The sequence below is a fragment of the Ceratotherium simum genome, chromosome X (assembly GCF_057802395.1).
Source record: "Ceratotherium simum simum isolate JZ-2026a chromosome X, ASM5780239v1, whole genome shotgun sequence".
Classification (NCBI taxonomy): domain Eukaryota; kingdom Metazoa; phylum Chordata; class Mammalia; order Perissodactyla; family Rhinocerotidae; genus Ceratotherium; species Ceratotherium simum.
This window is the reverse complement of record NC_141940.1, coordinates 109,763,892-109,791,455: the sequence shown is the minus strand read 5'-3', so window position 1 is coordinate 109,791,455 and position 27,564 is coordinate 109,763,892. Positions and strand designations below refer to the sequence as shown.

The 27,564-nt window shown below is 38.9% G+C and overlaps 1 protein-coding gene across 3 annotated transcripts in view; it reads right to left on the bottom strand.

Moving 5' to 3' along the window:
- The window catches only part of KLHL15 (kelch like family member 15), a 35,457-nt gene extending 8,915 nt beyond the window's left edge, over window positions 1-26,542 (bottom strand). The window contains exons 1-3 of one of the 3 annotated variants that reach the window (XM_087427219.1): window positions 26,469-26,542; window positions 25,695-25,894; window positions 12,407-13,118 (exon numbers count right to left, since the gene is read on the bottom strand). In XM_087427219.1, coding sequence (XP_087283345.1) covers window positions 12,407-13,111 — 705 coding nt within the window. In that variant the 5' untranslated portion in view covers window positions 13,112-13,118; window positions 25,695-25,894; window positions 26,469-26,542. Of the gene's footprint in view, window positions 1-12,406; window positions 13,119-19,989; window positions 20,041-25,694; window positions 26,127-26,468 lie in introns of those variants that run through there. The other 2 variants (XM_087427220.1, XM_014791170.2) reach the window with 2 other exon arrangements.
- Between the last annotated feature and the right edge of the window lie 1,022 nt (window positions 26,543-27,564).

Genomic DNA, 27,564 nt, shown 5'->3' with positions numbered 1-27,564 from the left:
GGTGAAAGCCTCAGGATTAACTGTGACTTTACAAAGTGCTGGATATTGAATAAATTTTAGAAGTTAAAGTAAAAACTAGAGGAAAAAGTGAAGCCTCCCCTGGATGGGGTGGTTAATGTAATATTAACAGAGACAAAGAGAAATAGCCTTACTCCTATTTTATTTCCATTCTTGGCTAAGAATGTTTTATCCTTTCCAATCTGAAGATCAAATACAATGACTAAGAAGAAACTTAAATCCAAGATGGCTGAGAAAAAAAGAAAAACCAGCTAGATATTCTCACTGAGTTCAAGTCATTCGATCTCACAAATCACATCCTGGGATCCTGAGAGGGTTCACAGATAAGGCTGCTTAATTGCTTTCTGTAATCTGTGTGGAATCGTGAAGAATGGGAGAGGACTAGAAGCCAGACAGATTTCCCAACTACAGACTGGTTAGCTTGAGGGTGATCCTGGATTGTTAAAAAACAGCACCTGCAAATAAACAAGTGCTATACACTAGGAGGCAGCACGGACTCATCAAGTAATGCCAAGACTGACCATTTCTGGCTTAATTTTTGATGATGTAACAGCACTGGTAGAGAATGAGAGAACATATGACTTCCTCAAAGTAATCAACAAAGTCTGATCATAAAAGAGAAACACTGAGGACCCTTGAACCACCTGAAATTGCAGCAATAATTGTGTTACTGCATTTTGGAGGTAGGGTGAGGTGGTGGGAAGTCCATAGCTGTTATCAGATGCTCCAGGGATCCAGGAACTCCAAATGTAAAGCTTTAACTGATTCTATCCTGATTATGAACTAACAATGTGATATGACAGCCTTAAGAGCTAATAAAATTGTGGACTGAATTAAAAGAACAGACTATCCCACCATCTCCATTTGGGTGAAACCACAACCAAGACAGTGTTCAGTTTCATCACTACACTTGAGACTTGGACAAAGTGGACCATGTCCGGAAGACGGTGAAGGGATCCAAATCATAGGAAGAATGGTCAATAGATGAGGGATGTTTCAACCTGAGAGAAGACTCAGGAGAAAGATGGCCACTGTTTTCAGGGCCAATGATGGAAGTTAGGAGGAAGCTTTTAGGCCAATATAAGGAAAAAATTAGAACTATTAAGATAACAGATGTTCATCGCATTATTATTCATAAGAGCACAAAAACTGGGAACAACTCAAATATCTATCAAAAAGACATTGGTTGGATAAACTCTGGTATATACCATACGCAGTCATCAAAAAGAATGAGGCTAATCCGTATGCACTAACACGGACGTTCAAAATGTCAAGTAACAAAAACTGCAGAACAGTATATATAATATTCTCAAGAAATAAAAATGGACTGTTTTACACAGTCAGCAGTATATGCGGGGCAAAACATATACATACATGTATAACACACGGTTACCAGTGAGCTTTTGGGAGACTTGCCCTTTTTAGGTTCTATATAGGTGTGTATTTGGCTTTTTTACAGGGACTACAGTAAAAAGGGTATGGGTACATATTTTCCCAAAGTCAGGGACTGTCTACCTCTGGAGTCAGTGAGCATCCTGCCATTGGAGGTAGTCCAGGTGTGACCACCTATCAGGAGGGCTGGAGAGGAATACCAGTGTCACATGAGGACCAGGCAGAATGGCCTGTAACAGCCCTCCACTTGCCAACCCCAGGCTCTTGCAGATTCCACCAAACTGGGCCAGTGTAACTGCTTCCTAGAGTCATTTTCCTCTCTTTTGTTTTATACCAAATCTTCTGGTCCCCTTGTCCTCTTCTCCATTCATTCTATTGTGCTCCTTTGAAACCTGGGTTCCAGAGTTTACAAGAGTCACTTCAACTCTATGTTCAAGTCCAAATCAAAGTGACATATCTTCATCCAATTTGTTCTACCTCTAAGCCCCCCAAATTGGAAGTTGTGCCTTTTGAGACAGTTGATTACACCATAAAAGATCTTCTAACCAAAGAAATTTAGCTCCTACTTCTCTCTGCCAAGGCTAGTTCTAGATCTACCTTACCCATGTCCCAGAGCTACTTTCTGTTTTAATTTTCCTCTAAAACCACACAATACCAATAAGCATAATTAGTTTCTTCCTTCATTATAGAAACGGGGAATTAATACCTCTCTTATAATCCTGGACAAAGTAATTAAAGATATACTCTGCTTTAAAACAATAAGTGTAGGGCTGAAACCTTCTATGTGAATGGAATCATTTAAAGACTTTTTTGTGTGTGTGTGAGATCAGCCCTGTGCTAACACCTGCCAGTCCTCCTTTTTTTTTTTTGCTGAGGAAGACTGGCCCTGGGCTAACATCTGTGCCCATCCTCCTCCACTTTATATGGGATGCTGCCACAGCATGGCTCGACAAGTAGTGCGTCGGTGCGCGCCCGGGATCCGAACTGGCGAACCCTGGGCCGCGGCAGCGGAGCACGCGCACTTAACCGCTTGCGCCACCGGGCCGGCCCCATGAATGGAATTAAAAGGCATTAATGAAGGGAGCGATCCAAAAAGAAACGTGTGGCTCATCTTTTCATAGAGAAAGCATTTCTCCCATCATATATAACACTTTATATAACACTTTATCTGTATATCAGGTGCTCTCAAAAGAAAGATATAGAAAGAATGACATTTCTTTCATGTTCTAAACTACTTTCCTTATCCTTTCATAGGATTAAAAAAGCATTTTTGTTTTAAAACTTGGAAAGAATATATTCATTCTTTATCACTTTTCTTGCTTTGCTATTTAAAAAAATTATATTATGAAAAGCATTTTGTCATATTCTGAATACAAAATGAAAGTATATATTACCTCTTAAAAACAGCGATCTGAAAATTTTAAATTGGTCATTTCCTCCTCTAATCTTTTTAGTTTAATATAATAGTATGTGCACCTATGCATGTAGTTAAAGGAGAAAATGTGAGAAATTATTAATTTTGAACGTGGTTCCTGTAAATATATATTAAGTCGAAGAAATAATAGCTAGCCATTATCACTGGGCAAAAATCCCATGTTTCTCCCTTTACTGTCAAAATGTTACTACATAATCAGTTTATTAAATTTTTAACTTTTAAAGGTAATTTATATATACCACTCAATTTTGAGAGAATTAAAATAGAACTGGCAATATAATTAAAACAGGCATTTCCACAGAGCTTGCTACCTTTATTTGATTAAAAATCTGCAATTTTAAAAGTCTACTAAAACTGGCTACAGTCTAAAATTATTTTAGGCTTTCAGCCAATTTAAGATATCATCAGCTGGTTTCACCTTTCAAAATGATTTCTTCAATGTCCAATATACTTATACTAAACCAAAGGAACAAAATGCCTTTTATTGCTTTATCCACTGGGGGGGCGGGGGGGTGGGGCTCTGGGGCTGGAATAATCCCTAAACTCAAGATCTCAGGTTTTAGGCTCGACACCGTCCCCAAGTCACTGTGCGACCATGGACAAGCCTTCAGTTTAGACATTTTCCCCTTGTAAAATGAGTTAGCTGCATGAACAAACACCTCTCTGGCCCTTCCTACAACCAAAAATGCTAACCTAATTTTCAGAATGATGAGTATACGGTATCACGTGGAAGGAAGACTGAGTCCTGGCTGTCAGTTTTATTATCCCTTCTCCATGATCCAATCTTCTCAAAAGAAATATCCAGAAACAAAGCAGTTACTACCATGAGGCTTTAGTACTAAAACAAATTATATCTCTGGGAACCACAGCTACATTTGATATAATTTTGATACTCACTAAAACGTGGAGCAGCCTTTATATGTTGTATTGCAAAGCATCTACCCTGGTATGAGAAGTCTATTTATAAAATCATGCTCAGAACTGAAGCTTATATTGATTTACGTGAAACAAAATCACCACAAAAAAGCTAGGTGCAAAATGCCTTTAATTAATCCCTCTGTCCTGAAAAACTAAGTTAATGACCAGGGATAAGGCTATAAGAAAATCATTTCCTGCTAAGCACAAATCCTCTCAGTAATACTATAATTGCAGTCAAATACCAAATGGTAAAGACAAATTTTAATAAGGATTTACCCATCCTCTCTTCTCCAAGCAGGCAAGAGTCTAAAGTATTAAAGAGAACTTCAGAAGTCAAGTGACCAGGGTAAATGGAGGTGAGGGAGAGGACCCCTCAGGACAATATTCTACTAAGAGCTTCAGCACAATTTGGTTAGTCCTCTATCTCTTCAACTTTTCTATAGTGAAAAATATTAATTCCAAATAAATGTGCTTAGAAAGTCTAATTTCCTTCCAATAGTAACAGAGCACCACTAGAAATTAAACAAGAGTGCACGAGCCTAAAAGGTAGAAAATAATGTAATTGTTAAAAAGAGTTAAGACCATCTTATTATCTGATTATACTAATACTTAGACAGTACAACTAAGTTCTAGAATTCACAACTTAGGAATTTTTTCCTATTTATGAAAATACTCTCAACTATGTAAATATTTTAATTTTATTTTTAAACATGGTAGAGCAGAAAGCCAAATAAAAGATTTAATCCTAAAACTAGCTTCTGAATGAGCAAGGCTTACCTATGACACATGTAACATTTCCTAGGTAAATATTAAATTTGGGAATTAACACTTTATTTAAAGCCTAAAATCTTAGTATCTCCCCTTGTTCCTTTCCTGCTAACCTTTTCTCCAGTCATTTTCTGACTTCTCTGATCCTTTTCGATTTCTGCTTATCATTTGGTTTCTCTTTCTCCCCCAATTTATTAAAAAGGTTTTCTCCTTTGACAAGTCAACATAGCTGTCCCCATTTCATGTCTGCCTTTCCTTTTACTCCACAGTTAATTTCCAATTCCACACCTTTGTTTTCATCTCCTTTTATTTAAAAGGAAAATCAGCAAGATTGAATTTTTAAACTCCCAGTTTCAATAGGTTGCTGCCTGCTTATATACCCAGTAAAATAATCTCTTTCCCAGGGGATCTAACAGCAGGCAACACGCTAGATTACCAGCACTCTCCAAGAACCCGTGAGCTCGGAATGAATGCAAATCAAAGGTAGAAAATAAGAGCACTCTCCATCTATACATAAAAGACAGAAGGCTTGAGAGGGGAAAAACACCTGACTGATGTTTAAAGAACTGCACATGTGTTAATTACAATCATCCAAGTCCACGGGGTTGAGGAGGAGGGGTCAGCAAAAAGGAGACTGATGCAGAAAAAGACATTAAGTTAACTGAGAAAGTACGCTTAACCCATTGACCTAGTTTCCAACAGAAAACCTGATAATCTCTGTGCTTTCACTCCAAGGGGCAAGTGAACTGATTGTTAATTTAAGCAATTTCAAGTTCATAGCTGTAGAAGTACTGTTTAATACACAAAGGGGATTTTAAACTTTTTCAAAAACAACTCAAGCTTATTAGAAATTCTAATCAAATTTCACATTTGAAATCCTGGTTACCGTCTTTTTAAAAAATATTTCTGTTGTCAAATACAGCACTGCTTATGTTTCTCCTGTACTTCTAAAACTGTGAGGGTTAGAGGGAAATTTCTGTTTTTTCCTCTAGACTTGTCTGGCTGTAGCTGAAGTCATTAAAAATAAACTTTTTTTGAGTTTTTGGCTAAACTGTGGTAACACTACAGTTAATGGTTTGGTTGCTGGACAGAAATTTTGTATTGATCAAGTGCTTGATTAGTCAAAACATGTTATAATGCCTAAGGGAAGGAACTCGGGAGGGTTTACAGCATCTACACTCTACATGGATGCGTCCCTGCCCAAACAATTTCATTACGAAGTGGGTTGTGCCTCAAGTAACCAGAATATCACACCACCCAAGCATGACATTATATTAAGAACAATAAATTTCCTTATGTGTCTTAGTCCATGGGTAATGCTATGTAAACCAACTATGCTAATAGAGAAAATATTTGGAAGATATTCAGTGTTTTGTGAAGACCAGTTCTGAGAGCTACTACGTTCTATCAGTGTCACAGTGAGTCCAGGACACATTATCCCCATTTGAAAATGCAGCTTTTAAAGCCACAAATTCTGCTCCTTAACTAAAAGACATTTTTTAAAAAGTGTTAGAAAGCTTTTCTGAAGCATTAATTCTTACTCTGATCCTAGGATTAATTTTCACTAGTAATGAAGTTATCTTTTTTCAGCAGACTATCAAAACTATCTCAAAGTTGTAAATATTCTTATAACAATAAACTTTTATAAAATGCAGATATGATTTGTTAAATCCAAATATATTCACAGTAAAGGGAATTAACATTCTTTTCTCATTAAAACATTAGCTTTGCTCTTTAAAAGTTATATAAATCCAATTTGGGGGTGATATGGTGAATTAAGCACACTAGGAGTCTGAATATCATGAGCTAGTTTATAAAACAAAATATTCAGAATAAAGCAGAATACTTCTATATAATCTGCTTCCTTAATAAATAGCCAATGAAAAATCAACTGTAAAATCCTAAATACAAGCTGAACAAATGTGTTTTATCTTTATAAGATTTAAAATAGATTCTCTTGGGCCGGCTCCGTGGCTTAGCGGTTAAGTGCGTGCGCTCTGATGCTGGCGGCCCGGGTTCGGATCCCGGGCACGCCCCAAGGCACCACTTCTCCGTCCAACGTGAGGCCGAGACCCACGTACAGCAACTAGAAGGATGTGAACCTATGACATACAACTATCTACTGGGGCTTTGGGGGGAAAAAAATGAATAAATAAAATCTTTAAAATAGATTCTCTTTCCTTTTGAAAAATTGAAAGATTTTATGATTAATACAATTTCTAAGTTAAGGATCATTGGTATGCTGAATCTTACCTTATGCATATTTATGATACTGAAGATGCCCTGAGTTCAAAAATATTAAAATGTCACTGTACTAAAGAATCAACATATGGGTATTTTAATGAATAATTTAACAATTTTGCTAAAAAGATCTTTTCTGTACAAAAAAAGTCAAGTATAATACGCATTTTGCCAAATATACATTTACTTCATAAAATGTTTTCAATAAAGCAATAATTGTTTTTTAAAAACCAAAAGACCAAAGGGAGCAAAGTTTAAACTATTTAGATCTTCACATCACTGAAATTCAGAATGACAAATGTCAGGCCTTATCTCTGTTAACAGATGCAAAGACCATCAGAGCTGGTAAAAAATACACGCCATAGACATTTGCATAAGTAAAAACTGAAATTAAAGTCTAGTTTTAAAACTGGGAATCCACTATAGATAAAATGAATTATAAAAACTCTTAAACAATTATGTCAAAAGGACAAGATCCTTAAATTTATTTTCAGCTTTGATTATACAGTGAAAACCCCAGAATTGTGCTTTCACATCTTAAAGTTTTTCCACATCTTATACTTTTTTCAGTGCCATTAAATTTCTCAGGCTATGTTTCGTTCATGCAAACACATTAGAATTTTCACAACTCTATAACGACTTCTAAATGACCCAAGCTGGGTTAACTGCATGCTTCCTGCACCTCAGGGTCCTCTCCCTACTCTAGCAGCTGTAATAGGAAGCCCTTGGACAGGGAAGCAAGCAGACCCGGGGACCCGGGTTCCAGTGTGGGCAGTGCCACTTGTTCTGGGATAAGATTCCTAACCTGAGCCTGTTTTCTCATCTATAAACTGGCGATACCCTGTAGACTCTACCTATGTGTAGAGCACTGGGTGTGTGGCCTGGCATATATAAGATCTTCAGATAAGTAGGATCACTGCCTCTAAGGAACTCGGTGAGGAAATTTGGAAGTCTTGGTCTCTTTGGTGATGGCCCCAGAGTATTCAGCACGAAAGTTAAGACAGTCTGTTTCCAGCTGGGGAGAAAATCCGGTAGAGGACTAGGAGAAAAGATACTGCAGAAGAATAAACCCAAAGACTTCAGCACAGCTACAGGGCATGACACAGGTCCCTGGAATCAGTGGGGGCTACTCCTTGGGGAGAGGCAGAATGCCCCCTTCCCTCACTGTGAAGCCACTGCTTAAATCTGATCATTACTACCAAAGGAAGAATTAAAATCTCCCTGGGTTCCTTCACCAAGCTTTGTTCAATTGCTTTTTATTTTCCTGAGGCCAGGGAAAGGTCCCTGACAAAGAGATGCTATACTCAGGTTATCTTCATCAGCCACTCCACAGAATAGTTAGGTAGGTAAGTTCTTTTAACATTAAACTGTACAGAACATTTCTAAAGGCTGGGGATCCAGGAGAGGGGTTAAATATGTGAGAAAAGCTGTTTATTGTATGCATATTCAGAGAGTTTCTAATGAACAACTCATTCCTTGAACTTCTAGAGCAGCGCTGTGCAACAGAAATATAATTTGAGCCACAAATGCAAGCCAAAGATGTAATTTGATACTTTCTGGTAGCCATATTTAAAAAAGTAAAAAGGTGAAATTGATTTTAATTATATATTTTATTTAACTCAATATATCCAAAATATCATTTCAACACGTAATCAATATAAAAATTAGTAATGAGGAAATTTACACCCTTTTTGTCATCTTTGAAATCTCAATTCAGACTTGTCACATTTCAAGTATTCAACAACCACAAGCAGCAACCGTATTGAACAGCGCAGTTCTAGAATCATAAGTATACACTATTTTTTTATGAGAAAGAATAGTCTTTTAATATTGACACTTTAATTTTAATCCCAATAAACTGAATAAAAGGGCTATAAATTTAAAAAAAAGGAAGGAAATTTTATGAATCTAAAAGAAACCTAACACAGATTGGTGTGAATAAAATTCTTGATGATTTTAGTCATAGGATGTGACTACTTAGCCTCCTAATACAAAAAAGAATGGTAAATTCTACATCTGAGCAGAGTTGCTAAGTGGTTTTCCAAGACTTTCTCTGGCATTACAACAATATTTTCTTGTAATTGTTCCTGAAAAAAACACGATGCTAAACAGTAGATACGTTAATAGGAAATATAAGGAATAAAGAAACTAAGTTAACACCAACACAAGGAAATAGTCTGATAAATCCAGAATGTGGGACACACTGAGACAATCGGTAATCTGATCATTCTCAAAAAAAAAAAAGTGGGGGACTGTTATAGATTAAGACAGATTAGACAGACATGATAACCAAAAGCAATGCATAAACCATGATTAGATTCTAGGGCATTTTGGGGACAACTGGGAAAATTTTAATATGGATTAGCTATTAGATGATATTAGGGTCTTATTGTTCATTTTCCCAAGTGGAATGGCATTGAACTTGGGTAGGAAAAAGTCCTTATTCTCAGGAGAGGCATGCTAAGTATTTAGGGATGAGGTGTCATGATATTTGCAACTTATTTTCAGAGGTTCAGCACAGAAAAAAAAATCTAGATAAAGCAAATACGGTAAAATGTTAACAGTTCTTGAATCTAGGTGATAGCTACACGGGATTCATTACACTACTCTTTCAACTTTTTGTGTGTTTGAACATCCTCATCATAAACGGGAAAAAGGAGAGAGAATTCCAGATTAAGAGAGAGAGATAATAACCAAATGTGCTGTACGAACCTTGATTCAATCCTAAAAAACAACTGAAAAAAGACTTTTTGGGGACAACTAAGAAAATCAGAAAATGGAGTGGATATTACATGACATTAAGGAATGATAATTTCAACAATGGTATTATGGTTATGTAGGAGAATATCCTCACTCTTGGGAGATGAGATGCTTGCTTAAGTAGTGAGGGATGAAAGTCTACAACTTTCTTTAAAATGGTTTAGCAAAAACCAAAAATTTTACACAAAGGCATACACACCTCTTCCTGTCCAGCTAGCTAAAGCCAATGTGACAAAATGATAACTATTAACCTACAAGATACGTTTATGGGTGATCATTCTACTATTCTTTCAGCTTTTTTTATGTATAGAAAGTCTCATAATAGAAAGTTTAAAAAAAATTTAAAGCTAAAAATAAAAGGTACACATCAATATTTCATTTTTCTGAGGCCAGCCCAGTGGTGTAGCAGTTAAGTTCATGCGCTCCACTTTGGCGGCCCGGGGTGTGCCAGTTTGGATCCTGGGCACGGACCTACACACCACTCATCAAGCCATGCGGAGGTGGCGTCCCACACAGAAGAACTAGAAGCACCTACAGCTAGGATATACAACTATGTGCTGGGGCTTTGGGGAGAAAAAAAAAAAGGAGAAAAAAAGAGGAAGACTGACAACAGATGTTAGCTCAGGGCCAATATTCCTCAAAAAAAAATTTGCATTTTTCTAAATTTCAGCAAATAGGATAAAACCACAAATCAAAACTGCCTACACTTTTCCCCATGTAGATTCTCATACTAAAAAAGGACCAGCACAGATGTAACATGCCTTTCTTTCTGCGCCCTTTCTGGTGCCGTGCATATATAATAGATATTAAAATGGCCTTGTTTGAGATCTTCAGTGTGCTGAGTACAGGAAAAAGAGATGGGCTCTATTTTCAAGGAGCTCAAAATAGTACAGTGTAAAATAGTCCAAATTCTTATTTCCCAACCAAATTTTCCATTTTAGTTTGGTTTCTGAAGTTTTATTTCTAGAAATAAGGTCTCAAATCTGCCTAACATAGTGTTCTCAACATTTAGAAAGCCATAGATTCCTTTGATAAACATTAACTCTCACATAGCACTAAGACAAGAATCACTGACTACCTTTCATTTATCTTACCAGTATTACTAAAATAACACTGATTTATATTATACTACAAAAAACTGAAAGATTTCTCTGTGGCCAGGGCCTTATTAAGTTTTCCTAAGAAATAAACTCAAGAAGGAAGCCTTAACGACATTTTTATTCTGATGCGATTCTCAATACCTGGCCAATGAGTAATAACCACCTCCTATGCTGTATATGCAAAAAGAATCCATCAGAAGGTACAACTGATGTTCTGTATGATTTATAAAATTACCCAGTGGTATTAACTTTCAGCCACTGTCACTATTGACCACCCTGAACTGATAACTGGAATATAAAAAGGCTCTGCAGCTCAGCACTGAACAATTATTTACTGCTATCAATTATCCATATTGTCCCTAAGAGGGGAAATTTTATTTTCTATTTCACAACTACTTCTATCTAGACTGAAGTTGGAGGGCTATTTGTTTTAGTAGTGGGAAAGTATTTGCATGTAATGTATAAAGACAAAACAGGATTCCCCAGGGAAAGAGAGCAATAAAAACAATAGTGAGAAAGAAACTCAAAACATCAGAGACAAATGATTTACATAGTTGATGTGGGCCTTATTATCACTGAACAAAAAATAATTGAGAAATGTATTCTTTAGTTTCAATTATTTCTGCCATATCAGTACGTTCTGAGAAGACAGATAAAATCTGATAAAAATGAGTTCTCTATTAAAAGTATAAGTTAATGACATTTTATAGCATTTTAGAGGGAAAAAAAAACATGAGTGTTATTCAAAGGTGCAAATTTGTTTATTTTTCAAATGGTGTAAACAACTCTCCTTTGCAAATATTATATTTTTATCACCAAGTCTGGTAACTAAAGCTGAGGAACTATTTAACATGAAGGGTGTCGACCAGAGCTTTAAGTGTGCTTTCTAGAAAGAAGAAAAAATGCAAGAGGTAAACAGCACCCCAGAGGTAACCATGTGATTAGAAACCAATTAAGTTAAGCAATTACTGAAACGGCTTTCTCTCCTTTGGGCAAGAAAGGATCACAAGTGAGACTCTAATATAAAAATGAAAAATGCTTACATGCAAAAAAGCCAAGGCTGTTTTGGAGAAAAGACTATTTTTAAGATAGCAGAAGTATTCCGTGGTAAAATGTGCACAGGGGTGTCTGATCAATGTAGGTAGAGGATTTATAGTCTATTTGTTTAGAAATGCCAAAACGACGGTTTTAGACATAACCATGTTTTCATGGTTAAATTTAGTTAGTATTCACACTGAAACAGGGGGACAAACAGAACTAGGTAAGAGTAGGGAAGAAAATCACCACTAGGGCCTATTGGTTTTCAACAGCTATTTCATGTTTCCTTACTACATCTTAGAGGACTACAAAACTGTATTAATGTATACCTTTCAGATCTACAAAACTCCTCCCAACTCTAATTTCAGCATGTATTACTTAAGTTAATGTTTAAAAAGAGAGCTAGCCTGACCCAGTTCAGATTTAATTACTTTGTGAAAAGAAAAGCTAAAGCAAACCTGTAATATTTTGAGTTAAATAATTAAGCTTCAACTTTAAAAGTACTTTTAAAATGAAACTACTCTACTACCTACCTGGTTCATCTTTCACCCACAAAATGTGTTTTAAAAAACCTAAATGCACAAGCTACAACAAATTAGACTTCTTATACATAAACTATTCTTATAAACTATGCATTCTCTTTTTGGCTCCTGGCCAAGCCTGGAAATCTTATCTACAAAGACATACTGCCTTAACTAAATGATGAGTCCTGTCTATTGCTTTCAAATGCACCAACCTTCTCAAAAACACTGGATGGGGTCATCAAACAAAACCTGATGTTCTGAATGATGGTATCGGTATGTCTCCAGCGTCTTCTATCATGCCGCAGCCAAGACTGCACAGCCTCGTACAGCTCTATCTCTGGGAACCTGCTCAGATGATCATTATCCAAATAAGACATGAGCTTCTCAAAGCTCAGATAAGACAAGAAGTCAGGCCTCGACATGAGTGGCACAAAGTTGTCTAGCAGAAAGGCGTCCAACTTCTCCCTGACTCCCTCGATGTTTACACCGAAATCATCTAAGAGTCTCATAATTTCTGCACAGTTTTCTAAGCAGATTTTCGCTAATAGAAAAGAGCAGCAGAACTTCACCACTTCTATAAGTTGAACATACATGGCAGCCTGAAGAATCTCATGAACAGTATTCATACTCAGTTCTATAGTTCCATAGTACATAAATTGAAGGACGTGGCTGAAACCAGTAGCAGTTAGACCTTTTAAATGAATTTTGTCCTGATCTCGCTCCCTCATGTCTGCAGTAAACATAATTCTGAAGTAATCACTCTGGGTGGCCAAGAGTGCTTTATGGGCCTGGAACTGATGATCTTCAATAACCAGAGTGACATCAAGAAGCAATCCCTCCTCATACAGTGCTCTGAACCCAGCAGAGACACTGGTATCATGGATGGAGGAACAGAATCCTTCCACGTCCCCTGCCATGAATCACCTGGAAAAGAAGTAATAAAAAAAACTGTGTTAATCATTTCCATGCATTCTGAAGACGTTATTAACTTAGAGCTTAAACAATTTTTATAATTATCTCAATTCCACTGCCTAAATCCTAAATGTACAGGCCCTTTGGGAGAAGACAACCTAAAGGTTTGCAGGCTAATGTTTTTGGTTTCCCTACCTGGGGGGAAAAAATCTATTAAACATGCATCAAATAATGGTAAATTGTTAACTTACAAACAATATATGCCTATCCCATTGATTTTACATTGTTCACCAAATTATCAACACAAAAAGGATTCCTCAGTCAAATACTCAATTATGAGAAAAAGAGACAAAAAAGAAATTAAACGAAAAAGTACACTGTTGACCTTGAACTCTTAGAAACTTACCCAAAGGAAATAATCAGATAAATATGCCAAGTTGTACACACAAGGCTTTTCTTTCTAGCCTTATTTATAATAAAAAATTGGAAAGTATTCAAAAGCCTAACAATAGATTATTAAATAAATATGGTGCAGTCCTATAATGGATTACTATAACAACTAAAAATGATGGCAGCAATCTACCTATTCTGACAAATGATATTTATTAGGTATTGTTATGTGAAAAAAAACAGGCAACTGCAGTATACTCAGCATATTTTCAAAAATTAAATACTTATGTGTATGTTTAGATGAGAAAAAGCCTGGAGGAATATATACCAAAATGATGTCCCTGGGTAGTGGGATTTCAAGAAATTTCGAGGTTTATCTTTTCCTTTTTACTTACCTCATTAACCTTATTTTAAAAAACAATGATCATGTATTGCTTATATATTTAAAATATAAATATATAATTTTTAAAGGAAATTAAACCACATTTTTGCATATCAGAGAAATGAAGCCAAGATAGTAGAATTATAATTAGATCTAAATAAAGCAGAATAAACTAATTCAGTCTATTAGACTGTTTACGAAGCAAAGTAATTTTCTCCTTTTCATGCAACCCACCCAGGCCATCTATCCTCTCCTTAACTCTCATCCTCACACAGCTCCCAGCTTCCTCCCCAATGACCCATCTTCCTGTCCAGAATTCCCTCCCAACCCTTTCCAATGTGCCCTGTGGAACCTTGCTTCATTGTAAACAAACCCCCCTACAGGCTCATGCTGGTCACAGAAAGTTTTCTCTGCAGTCTGATTTAAATAAGAAAAAATACCCTTCTATATTCTTCTTGGAACAAAATACTCTTCTATAGCTTACAAACCTACCTTCTAAGACTTCTCTTAGCTCTCTTCTGTCCTTTTTCTAAAATATTGCCTTTCGCTCAGATAAAAATCCATCTTCTATTGCTCCTTGTCACTTATTATATACACACATCCTTACCAATCGCTCTCCCACATTCACTGACGACACTGGCACCTGGCTGAGAGTCATCTTCTCCACCTCTTCAATGTTCACATAGGATCACTCCTCCAAAAACCAAGAGTCAAAGTTCCCTGACCACCTCAACTCCTAGAACCTCCCCCCTTCCTCCATTTTATTTTTTTTATTTTTATTTTTGTGAGGAAGATCGGCCCTGAGCTAACATCTGCCAATCCTTCTCTTTTTTTGTTGAGGTAGACTGGCCCTGGGCTAACATCCATGCCCATCTTCCTCTACTTTATATGGGACGCTACCACAGCATGGCCTCACAAGCGGTGTGTGGGTGCCCGCCCGGGATCCGAACCGGCGGACCCGGACCACCGCAGCGGAAGGCGCGCACTTAACCGCTTGCGCCACCAGGCTGGCCCCCACCTTCCTCCATTTTAAAACCTTATTCTCAAGCCTGTTGGATCTTGCCACAATCCAGAACTCATCCACATCTGAAATCTTAACTGTCAACTTCCCATTCTCGGGCTTAACTTTCTCCTCTCTTTTCAGTCAGTCTATCATCTCTGAACTTTACCTCTGTCCTTTTCCCGCTCAGATCTTCTGGTATCAGACCCAATCTCCCAAGCTCTTTCCTTTCCTTGTTGGGTGTCTGGATGGACCATGAGCCCTCCAGTGAAGCAACTGGCAGCACAGTCACTGCTGTCACCTGCTCTACACCTCCTTCTTCAGAGAGGCTGAGACTGCAGATCGCACCACTCTATTACCAGTGCCTCCCTCTTTCTTTACTAAAAGGAAGAGCACTTCTGTGTGCCAGGCCTTATGTTGGGTATGGAGGTGTGTGCCTTCCAGGAATCCCCGCTGCACCCTGGGCTTGGCCAAGCCTTCAGTTGCTGAGAGTGAAAAGGCAGCGTCCACGGACATGCTGAAGGCACTACTTCACTCTTGTGAGTAGGCTACACTAGATTTTACTGCTTTGTTTCATCAATATGTTGTCTATAACACCCTATATTTAACTTCTTGACATATTAACCCATTTATTCAGTAGTTATCCCAGTCTGAGGTCATCTCAAAAAAAACCTTTGTTAAATAAGAAAACTTCTGAAAGGATAATATACCAAAATGTTAAAAATGGTTATCTTGGGATGGTAGAGTATGAGGCAGTTCTACTTTTTTTTCCCCCTTTTTGCCAATCTGTGTTTTCTAATCTCCAATGAAAGTGTATTATTGTTTTAAAAAATTTCATTAAAAAAATCTTTAAAAAAATCCCTAATTGCCAAATCCAATGGTTATATCCTAGTCCCTATTTCTCAGGATCCTTTGGCAGCATGACTTACTCCCTCAGCTCATCTCTCTCTCAGCTTCATGACACTATTTTCCTGATTCTCTTCCTATTCTTGGGCTGCTTATTTTTCAATCTCCTTCCTGGGCTCATTTTTCTTGAACTACCCTTCAAACATTGGTGCTCCCAGGATTCTGTTCTCGTACTTTTTCGCTTCTCATCTAAACACTGTGTCTCCCTAAATGATCTCATCTAAATCCATGGCTTCTACTAAAACCTGTACCAACACCTTGACCATCTCTGTCCGAATCTCTATCCTTACAGTAGTACTGTATATAGCAAACCACCTGTTAGACACTTTTTCTGTGTCCCACAGGGATCTCAAAATCATCATCTAAACAGAATCATAATTTTACCCTCTCCTCAATCAGTTTTTTCTTTTGTATTCCTCATCTGATCAAGAGACCTCTTTCTCCCCATTTGTCCCTAACTTACCTTTATGTTTTACTGATGATACCATATATGTTCACTTACCTAAGACAGCAAAGTATGCACAAGATTAAATTAATATCAAATTTTTTATTAGTACTACATTAATCCAAAAACTATATACTTTCATTTTGGAAAGGTGGAATACAAAAGGGCTGTCTATAATTTGAAAAATACATATAAAATATTTTAGACACTGTAATCAATGCTTGGCAGAATTGCTTTCACATTCAAGATTAAAGTAAGCTATCAGGTTTTTTTTCCTGAATTATTTTTAAAGGTAAATTAATGAGCTTAGAATTTTCCAAGTGATATAAGGCATATGTACACAAATGCATACTGGGAACAAAAGGAACCTCCCATAGTGTGGTGTCTGAATAATCAAATATTCTGGTTAGTAGAGGGCTATCAACATCACAGTAATTATCAATTTTCAAAATAATTAGAATAAAAAAATACAACAAATTAAACTGGATGAAAAATCTGATATTTCATTATCTTTCTCAGGATCATTATGGACACCAATTACCACTGTGACTCATCAAGATGTACTGGTCACATTTAATGGAGATTTAATAATAGAAGGCTGGACATCAGCGTTCGTATACTTGAGAGTAGACTGCTTTGTGTTTCATTAATCTGTTATTTTGACAGTGCCTAAAATATCATATATTTCACTTCTTATCAAAGTAACCCTCTCTATTCAACAATTATCACTATCTGATAAAGTCTCAAACAGCTAATATTCACTCTTCTGAAAAAGGTTCCATCTAAAGGAAATGTTTAAAAGGAGATACTATGCTTTCTCACGAAAAAGCAGTCTAGGTTCCAGATACTTACTACGGTGGAAACATCATAGGGCAAAGAAGCAAGAAAAAAAAAAGGAGAGGAGGAGGACTGGGAGTCAAAAGACCCCAAGGATGTAAGGACAGCACCGGCTCTCCTCTGGGCACCCAGCCCACCACAGGGGATTCCTAGCAGGCAGGCTTCCACTCTGTGATCCCGCCCCCAGTCACATATGGTCAGACTGGGGTGGGAAATATGAATCAAGATGAACACTCTTTTGTCAAGAATTTAGAAAAGAGAAGAGGAGAGAAAGAAAGGGAGAGAGAGACGTGCACTGACTGTGTATGACTGGAACTGGAACATGTCAAAGAGCAGCTGTGGGCACCAACTTCTGCCATGTGGGCTGAGTATCAGAGAAAGCCAGTCAACTGAGAAAGAAGAATAAAGCCAAGACGAGAGAACACGGAGTGCTCCCCACACCTTCATTTTCCAGTTCCTAGGCCCAGTTCTACTCCTGCCCTTGGGTTCTAAGAGAAATTCTTACATTTTTTAGAATAAATTCCGCCTTTTTACTGCTTCAGGTGGATTTCTCTTATAGATAACTAAGGTCCCAAACTAATACACAGTTTTAGAACAGAAATAGCTATACTTTGAGTAAGTTACTCAAACTTTCTTGGTCTTATCTCTGCATCTGTAAAATGAGAGCATTCAATATGATGATCTCTAAAAAATTTTAGTCATAAAATTCTCATTTATTCTTCTATGTTTTATATGATTTTACAGAAGCATAATGCACTTATATAGATATGCAAAGTAAATAAGCTATAGCTATCTTTCAAGACTTAGCAATGCATCTGTGATGTTTATCTGATCTAAACTGACTTCTAAAACTAATTTGTGGGCCGGCCCTGTGGCTTGGTGGTTAAGTGCGCGTGCTGCAATGCTGGTGGCCCGGGTTCGGATCCCGGGTGCACATCGAGGCACCACTTCTCCGTCCATCCTGAGGCTGAGTCCCACATACAGCAACTAGAAGGATGTGCAGCTATGACATACAACTATCTACTGGGGCTTTGGGGGGAAAAGTAAAATAAATAAAATCTTTAAAGTCAAAAAAAAAAAAAAAAAAACTAATTTGTGATAGCTGGGACATATGCAGTAACTTCTTTTCTACATGAAAAAGCTTGGTGCATCTACCAATAAGACTAACTGCCTGACAGCGGCAGCAGTTATTTCACATTTTTATGGGAAGCACGTATATAAGTAGAAATCATAAAATACTCAGTGGTTATTAACTGATCAACATGACACAGTCTCTAAATGGAAGTAGTGAATTAGGAGTACAGGTCTGGAGTCAGATGCCTATGTTTGAACCCTAGATTTATCTATTAGCTCTGTGACCTTGGGGCAAGCTACTTAGGCTTCTCTGGGCTCTAATGTTCTCATCTGTAGAAAGAGGATACTAATATTAATAGAACCTATCTCATAGGTCGCTGTGAGGATTAAATGAGTTAACACATGTAAAGACTTAGAAGAGTATACAGCCCTTAAGTACACCATAACATTAGCGCTGATTATGATGCCCCTTCACTTGGTGCTACTGGATATAACCAATATAATACACCTGACCCTTTAACAGTCCAGTTAACTCTGGAGAAATCCTTCTCCCTAGCAACCCCAGCCCATCTTTTCAGTAAAGTCTCTCAAGATCCAGACCAACTCTAACTTGATAGATGAAGACACTGAGGTCCACAGGTGAAATTTTTCTTCAAGGTCATACAAATAGTTAGAAATACAGTTAAGGAGCTGGCCCCGTGGCATAGCAGTTAAGTGCGCGTGCGCTCCACTGCGGCGGCCCGGGTTCGGATCCCAGGCACGCACCGATGCATTGCTTGTCAGGCCATGCTGTGGCGGCGTCCCATATAAAGTGGAGGAAGATGGGCACAGATGTTAGCCCAGGGCCAGTCTTCCTCAGCAAAAAGAGGAGGATTGGCATGGATGTTAGCTCAGGGCTGATCTTCCTCACATACACACAAAAAAAAAAAACAGCAAAAAAAAAAAAAAGAAATACAGTTAAGACTATAATCTGATTTGCAAAAAATACAAAATAGTGTGGTTAGAAAGAGCAAAACCTTTGAAATCAGAGTGCTTACTAGTACTTACCACCTGTGTGACCTGGAGAAATTTAGGTAACTTTCTGACCCCAGTTTCCATCCATATATTAGGAATAATAATCACACCATCTTATTATTGAGCTGGGGTGGTGAATAAATGAACATAAATTAAATGTCTAGCCTAGAGCAAGGCCGCCACCAGAGGTCAATCAATGCTGGCTTGCCTTGTCCAATTCTTGTCTAATGTTCCTTATCATCCACAAGACCACAGGAACTTGACACCCCTCAAACTCCCTTCTACAGACCCCACATCTCCCTAGGGTTTATCACAATGCAAGTTTATAAAAGATGAGGAGACACACTGTTAGTCAAAACACTGGACCTCGTTTTGCAATGGTGTTATTTTTCGTTTTTTTCTCATCACTCAAGTATAATTTTCTAGCTTTTCTCGGCTCCTTAGGCTTTTCTGCCCTAACCAGAGTAGCTACTTTCTATAACTGTGCTGTTCAATGTGGAAGTCACTAGCCACGGGGCTATTGAGCACTTGAAATGTGGCTAGTCCAAATTGAGATGTGCTGTAAGTGTAAAATGAACACCAGATTTTGAAGACTTAGGACAAAAAAAATGTAAGATATCTCATACGAATTTTTATACTGATTATATGCTGCAATAATATTTTGGATATATTGGGTTAAATAGAATGCATTAAAATTAATCTCACCTTTTTTGTTACTTTTTCTTTAAACTGGCTATGAAAAAATTTAAAATTACATATATGGCTTGTATTACATTCTATTGGACAGCACGGATTTATAACATAAGCGTTTACGGTATCAAACAACCAAACTTACAAATGAACACGTGAAACAAAATCAACTTGTTCACAATCCATACCCTGGAAGCTACGAAGAAAAGAAAAAGACATGAGGCTTAAATTAAAATAAAACAAAAACAACACAAAAACACACATATAAGCAAATAAAAATAATAAATAACTAGATAAAAGGAAAGTGTAAGAAGAATACAAAAGAAAAATATACAAAATCTCATGCATAAAAATGCCCTAAAGAATTATAGCAATTTAAGGAATAAATTAGTAACTATAAGGACTAATCATTGTAAAACTAAATGAAACTCAAGAACTCTAAAAATCAATGATGGCTGGGGGAAAAACCTGTTAAAGGGCTTTGAAAAAAGATATTTACTTACATACAAAACATTCAATGTACAGAAATTCTGTATCCTCACTTTTCAAAATGGACCATCAGATTAAGGGAAATCATGGTTTATAAACCTGTATAGGTATGTATTCTACACTTGGCTTTCAGAATTTCAAATGGTAGATTTTTTTCAAAAGGGGAACCAACATAAACTAAATGACAAGGCAACTTATACTACTAGGAAAGAAAAACTGAAGAGTTTGTCTTGTTTCATAAACTTGGCAATGACTAAAGAAAAAAGAAAGGCTCACATTTCTGTGCTTAAGAATGATTAGTATAGCAATTCTCAAAGTGTGGTCCAGGAACAACTGGGGTCCTAGTTCCCTAAAAGGACTTCGCCAGGTCAAAACTATTCTCATAATAATAATTTAAAAAGTTATTTGTCTTTTTCACTTTCATTCTCTCAGTGTTTTCCAGGGGCTACATGTGTGATATCTTAACAGACTGAATGCAGACACCAATAAGAAACCCATTGTCTTTTATTAAGCCAGACATTAAAGAGATTTGCAAAAATGTAAAATGATGCCACTCTTCTAAGACTTTCATTGTTTTAGAAAATAGTTATTTTTCATTAAAAAATGTTATTTAGATTAATGCGTAATGGGTTTTTAAAAACGAAGTACAAGCAAGTATTTTTTAAGTTTCCCAGTTTTAATTTCTATTATGGTAAATATAAATAGATACAACCCACATAAACAAAAGCTCTTTGGGATCCCAATAATTTTTAACAGTATAACAAGGCCCCGAGACCAAAAGGTTTGAGTACCACTGACGGTACAATAAGAGATAAATGACAACACACACACACAAAACAACCTCTTCCTACCTCTGCCCTGGAAGACTATTACTGCTATTTATATCACAGAAATTTCTAACAGTTCAAACTCTCTAGTGACCAGCAAAGAAAGAAGTCTGGTGGGGGTAAAATTGGACAGGAAATTAAAGGCAAAGAAATTAAATGCTTCCTTTTCAGTCAGAAGGCTGCCATTCTGATTTGAAGGCAAAATTCTAGGCAATTAAACAGAAGATGTTTCAAAATTAACTAACCTCCGTGTTCATGCCATAAGCAATAATTTAATGCTTTCACATCCCTCCCACAGCTGCTTGAAAATTCATACAAAATCCTGTTATTCAGTACAAAAACTAGATTCTCAGAGGTTGATATACTTATCTTCAACGAAAAATTTAAATTATTTCATGCTACCTTCATCCTCAAACCGTTAGCCTACCAAAGTTGATGCCTATGCAGAAAATGCCATACTTGCGCATAGTAAAAAGAAAATGCAAGGCTTACTACGGATAAAAATAGAATTAATTTCTGAGTCACAAAATTTCTCACAATTTCTGTAACCTATGAAGTACAAATTTTATTTATTTTTATTTTTTTTTTGTGAGGAAGATCAGCCCTGAGCTAACATCCGATGCCAATCCTCTTCTTTTTGCTGAGGAAGACTGGCCCTGGGCTAACATCCGTGCCCATCTTCCTCTACTTTGTATGGGACGCCACCACAGCATGGTTTGACAAGCGGTGCGTCAGTGTGCGCCCGGGATCCGAACATGCGAATCCCCGGCCGCCGCAGCGGAGCGCGCGCACCTAACTGGTGCGCCACCCAGGCTGGCCCCTGAAGTACAAATTTTAAATTCAACAATCTCAAAGCGGCCAACTTCTCAATCTAAAAGGAAAGAAAAATTTGAAAACAGACTACCTTTATTAGCTCTATTATAAGCAGTCATTTTACCCTCAGATACACTACTCAAATTGAGAAACTCAGTTTAATATGGAAGGAAAGGCTGCATAAGTTAACTTTAATTTGTTTAATACTGGAAATTCTTTCTTGTCCATCAAAACGTTTTTATAACTCAGTACTAAATTGCAAATGACCGTTTAACTAAGCTTTTAGGAAGGCTCTGGGTCCTCCAGCCTCCAGGCTGGCACCTATTATCCAAATTACTTCACTTTTCAGGTATGTTTAGTATTTAGTCATCCTATGATACAAGAAACCTTATAAGAAAAAAAACACTCCTGCTTCAATGCTATTTTTTCATCAGAAGATTTTAATTTAATGCTCCTCTGCTTATTCCTCACTACAAGTAGAAGTAGTCCAAGAGTGATGTCATGGAAAACAGCTTTCCTAGCCTTTAGAGATTGGATCCAGTGAGAATTCTAGGAAAAGCCTCTACTGGGGAATAGAACCCCAAATCTTCTAAGTTACATCCTAACGTGACATCATCAACACTGTAATGTTAACGTTTGAGTTCTCCTAAAGAATTATACAGCTAAACTAAATATTTTGGAAGGTCCTGATGTTATGATACAGATTTCCTGCAAATCTTTAAATGGTGCAGAATCATTAACTAAATTCAATGATCTTATCAGAGACAAAGAATAAATTTCCTATCTATTCTTATTTGCTTCAATGATGCAGCCAGATGAGCTTCAAAGGTCTTATATTCAAAACAAAATCTGAGAAAAATATCTTGCCTTTTCTAGTTTCTTTATTCCAAAGTTAAAATTTCTAATTCTGAAAAGGTCTTCCACACTTGGGCCAGCAGCAGTACGACATATACCCACAGAAAGATGAACTATAAGAACTCCTCCAGTGATCCCTAAAACGGCAATAATCACCCTCTCCTATTACTCTCCCCCTTGTTCAGGCTGCCCCAGATACACTGGCTTCTTCGCTGTTTCTTGAAAACCAGCCACTTGCCCACCTTAAGGCCTCTGCACTTGCCGTTCCCTCTGCCTACTGATCTCCAGATATATATGGCTCCCTTCAGGTCTCTACTCCAGGGTCATCTCAGTGAGGCCTTCCTCAAACCCCCTCTTTAAAACTGAAAACTCCTCACCCACCCCATCAACCAGAAAATCCCTACTTTCCTTTTCGGCTTTATTTTTCTCTGTAGTATACTAAATAGAGATATAGACTATTTTCCTTATTTAGTTTACTTTTTTGTTTGTTTGTTTCTTCTTTTATTTTGGTTTGGTTTGGTTTCATTGACTGTTGTATCCCCAGAACCTAGGAAGAACAGCACTTGGCACGTGATAAGTGCTTAATAAATATTTGTTGGATGACTAGATAAATTTAATCCTCACAACTCTCTGTGTTCTGTAACCAACCCCGAATTAAAGATGAGAAAAATCAAAGCTCACAGAGGTTAAGTAACTTGCCCAAGGCTACAAGTGGTAATCAGTAGTGGAGTTGGCGGCCGCCTGACTTCAGAGTCTACAACACTTCACCAATGACTCTCATTTCTCGTCAATAAAAACCCTCACCCGAGCTCCAGCACTCCAATTCAGAGAAAATATATTCCAATAAATTAGTCCAACCCCTCAGAACCTAAAGAGTCATTTTGCTCACAGTTAATGTTATTCCCTCTCAAAACATTCACAATGGGAAAGGCCAGCTACATGATTTTTGGGGCCCAGGGCAAAATGAAAAATGCGGGGCCCCTTATTGAAAAGGAGGAAAAGAGTGTCGTTAAAGGTACTAAAATATAAAGCTTTCTCCTTTCTTCTGAGGTCTCTCTTGACTTTTCATGGTATTTTTTTATTTGCTGTTTAATGTGTCCTACGTAAAAAAAATTCAAATTTTAAATTATTAGCATGAATTTTCCCGTTCACCTTTACATCGTACAATGCTAGTTTTACGCGCAGATTATTAAACCAAGTTTGGGGCCCCTCTGAACACCCATGAGGCCAAGCCAGCCCTGGTTCCAAGGTTCTAGCCCCAGAAAACCCAAATCAAGGCAGAGGGAAGGTCAAACCTTGAAATTACTGATAAAGCAGTTATTTGCCAAAATTTTCGCTTCAGAATAAGTGATAAACCCAATGTATAAAAGCTAGCACATAAAAGTAGGCTCTTCCTTTTGCTAATTTAATCTTGCCCGCCTTATATTATCCTGCCTTTTTACAAAACACAAAAGCATACTCCGAAAGACAACTGGTATTGGATTATAAATTTAATAAAACATCTCAGAAAAAAACCTCAGAAAACCATTTGTTAGCTAGAAATAACAATATACTAAAAAAAAAAAGCTGCTCTCACTTTTTGTGGACCATTTTTTAAGCCAAACTATACTAATTTTTGATGTGCCAAGAATGATTCCATACTGATGTTACACATAAATTCTGACAAATAAGTCCAATTTTCAAACCACAAATATTTCCTATCCTACTATACCCCCAAGTTAATCAGCAAAAGTGCAAATTAACATCCTTTACCACTGAAAAACTGGTTCTAAGCACCTACTAAGTGTTGTGATGATTAAAAAAGAGAAATTACATTCAGTGTCAAAAAGTTGACATTTCCTACACATTTCTAGATCTATTAAGAATTACAGAAATTTGAATGCATTTATAAGCTCTTCAAAAGCAATTTCCAAATTAGAGATACTCAGGCATCCTGTTCCCTAGATAGGAAAAACAGGCATTAAAATTAGGGTGCATACCTTAAAAGCATTTTCTAAATTACAATTTAATCAGATTAACAAAAGAAAACACCAATTCAGAAAATATAAAAGACTAAACAAATGTAAGGTGTTAAGTAAACATTCCGAGTAAGAAAAGGGGCATAAGCGGCCTAGAAAAATGAAAAGCAAAGCACTACAGTAACGTTAAATTTGAATTAAATACCGTTATTTAAATAAGCAGTTAGCATTTCGTAGGAAGAAGGCCAAGCAACGTGACTATTATATATCTAGTCGATTCACGGCACTGCTTCGCTATTCGGTACTTATTGCTTATACTGATAATATAGAAATAAAGAGGCAGCAACAGTTAGCCACTACAACGTTAACCAGTCTAGCAAAGGTTACTTTAAAAATTTCCTTTCATTTTTACAACACTTTACAGCTATAGATTATTTTCACGTATATGACCTCATATAGTCCTCCCTACCCTGTGATGTGGCTATTACTGACTAGATTTCATAGATAAGAAACCGAGGCTCGGTAAGCGATTTTCTCAGAGTCACCCACTCGAACCCAGACCTTCTGATTCCACGTTTTAAGCCTCGCATTTCGCATAGTTCTATTTCAGGCATAAATATAATTTTTAAAGGGAAGGAAGGGGTTAGGGAGAAAATAATCATGGTACCTGCAGCTGTGTGCTGCAAAAAATGGCTGAATTATGCTTCTTCCTTTTTTTTTTTTCCCTCTCCTTGAAAAAAATTAAATTTCAAACAATTTAAGTAAACTCAAAGACAAATTAGGTGCCGACGTCTCCCGAATGCTGGACTCGGGGCTGTGCAGAAAGGGCTACGGAACCCGTGCCTAGCGCGGGGCCGCAGACGAAGCCCGGGCTCCCGGAGGCCGGAGGGCCAGGGGCGGCTACGCACCTCGGGGGTCTGTCCAGCCTCTAGTGGACGGCAGTCTGCATCAGGAAGAAGCGGGCCGGCGGGCCGGGCGGTGGGCGGTCGGGCGCCGGGACGGCACTCGGCAGGCTCCTCGAACGTCTACAAGGGGCCGCTCTCGGGCCGGGCCGGGGCCCTCCGGCGCGGGGCGAGTCTGCGCGCCTGCGGCCCCCTCGGAACCAGTCCTGGGAAAGAAGACAGCGCTGAGTCGCGAGTCGAGACAGTCGGGCTCGGCGCGAGGCGGCGCGGCGTCGGGGCTGGGCCCGGCCTTGCCAACGCCAGGGGCCTCGCGGCGCCCGGCGGGGCTCGGCGGGAGGACCGACTCGGGGCCGCGGGCGGGGGAAGGGGCCGGGGGGCCGCGGGCAGCAGGAGAAGCGCCGGCGGCGGTGGCGTCGACGACGGCGTCTCCGAGCTTCTGCCCCGAAGCCCGCCGAGCCTCGGGATCACCCACGCCGGGGGTGGAGGAAGGCGGGAAAGGGGCGGGCAAGGGGCGGAGCGTACGGGGCCACGAGCCAGGGGCCGCTCCGGGCCGCGCGCCCCCTGCGGGCCGCGGGAGCCGCCCGGGGTCCGCCCAGGGAGGCGGGGCCCACCGGTAGGGGGCTCCATGCGCCGTCGTCGCAACGCAGAGGGCTGCCACGCGGGTAGGGAGGGTGATGGGTGGGAAGCCGAGAGCTGGGGAGCAGGCTCGGGAGGCACCCTCGGCCCCCACCGGCGCCTCGAGGGGCCCCGCGGGCGGGCCGCGGCCCGGAGGGTGTTTACCTTCCCTCTGGTCGCACGCCAATGCCGCCATCTTTCAGCCAGCGCGCGTCACTTCCGGCGCCGCGGGAGCGGGAGCGGGTGTGGGAGTGGGGTGGGGGCAGGGCTGTCCCACGCCCGCGGGGCCCCACGTTCCGGCCGGCCACGCCAGCGGGCCCCACGGAGGGATTAAGGCGGTCCGGCGTCGCGGCCGCCTGCCGGGCCCGACGTGGCTTCCCCCGCGGCGTCGCCGTCGGGGCTGGAAACGCTCGGCTGTGCTAGTCCCTTCGCAGTGGTACCTCTTCGTCTGCACGAGCGGTGGGCTCGAGCCGCTGCGGTGCGCGCACCTTGACAAGTTGAGAGTTAGGAAGCCTGGAAAATGTCTTTTTGCATCTTGCACACGGTGGGGGTGGGGGAATCAGAGACGACGTGGAGGGAGCTTGCTTATCTACCTGTGTTACAAAAATGACTACATCTGCGCCAAATGACATCATTTTTGTAAGGCAACTTTCAGGGGGTTATTGCGTCATAGTTCTACCTGGCTTATTGCACGACACGTTTCAGAGATACATTTTCCAGAAGTGGGAAAATTCATAGAAAACGGCATGTCTGCACCACACAGAAATGCCGGATGTAAAAACGCTGTTCTATTTCTGTTTGCGTCAAAATAAATGGCAAGAACGAACGTTCACAGGGCAGTGATTTTTTGAGTGGTTGTTCGTTTTTAACAAATCAGCTATAGAATTCTAGCTAATGCTTTTTAAATATCGCCTTTTCTTGATTTAAGAATATAAAACTACACTATGGGACTGTTTTGTGAATTTATTGTTGTGAAATCTCTTTGTGGGAAAAGTGTAAGTGACAGAAATACACAGTTGGAGGCCAGTGGTTCTACAACTAACCTTAAATTAAGTCATCCATTACCCATTTCTGATCCTAAACTGAGGAATTTCTCCTACCCCTACCCCGCCGCCATTTTCTCTCTAGACTAATATCCCAATGAATTTAGGGAGATGTGTGGCTAAAAGCGATCATTATCTCTTTCTAGTAAACCTGAACATGTCATGTTTCCCAAGAAGCCAAAATAGCACACAGTGTACTGTTTTGCTGACGTAGACTA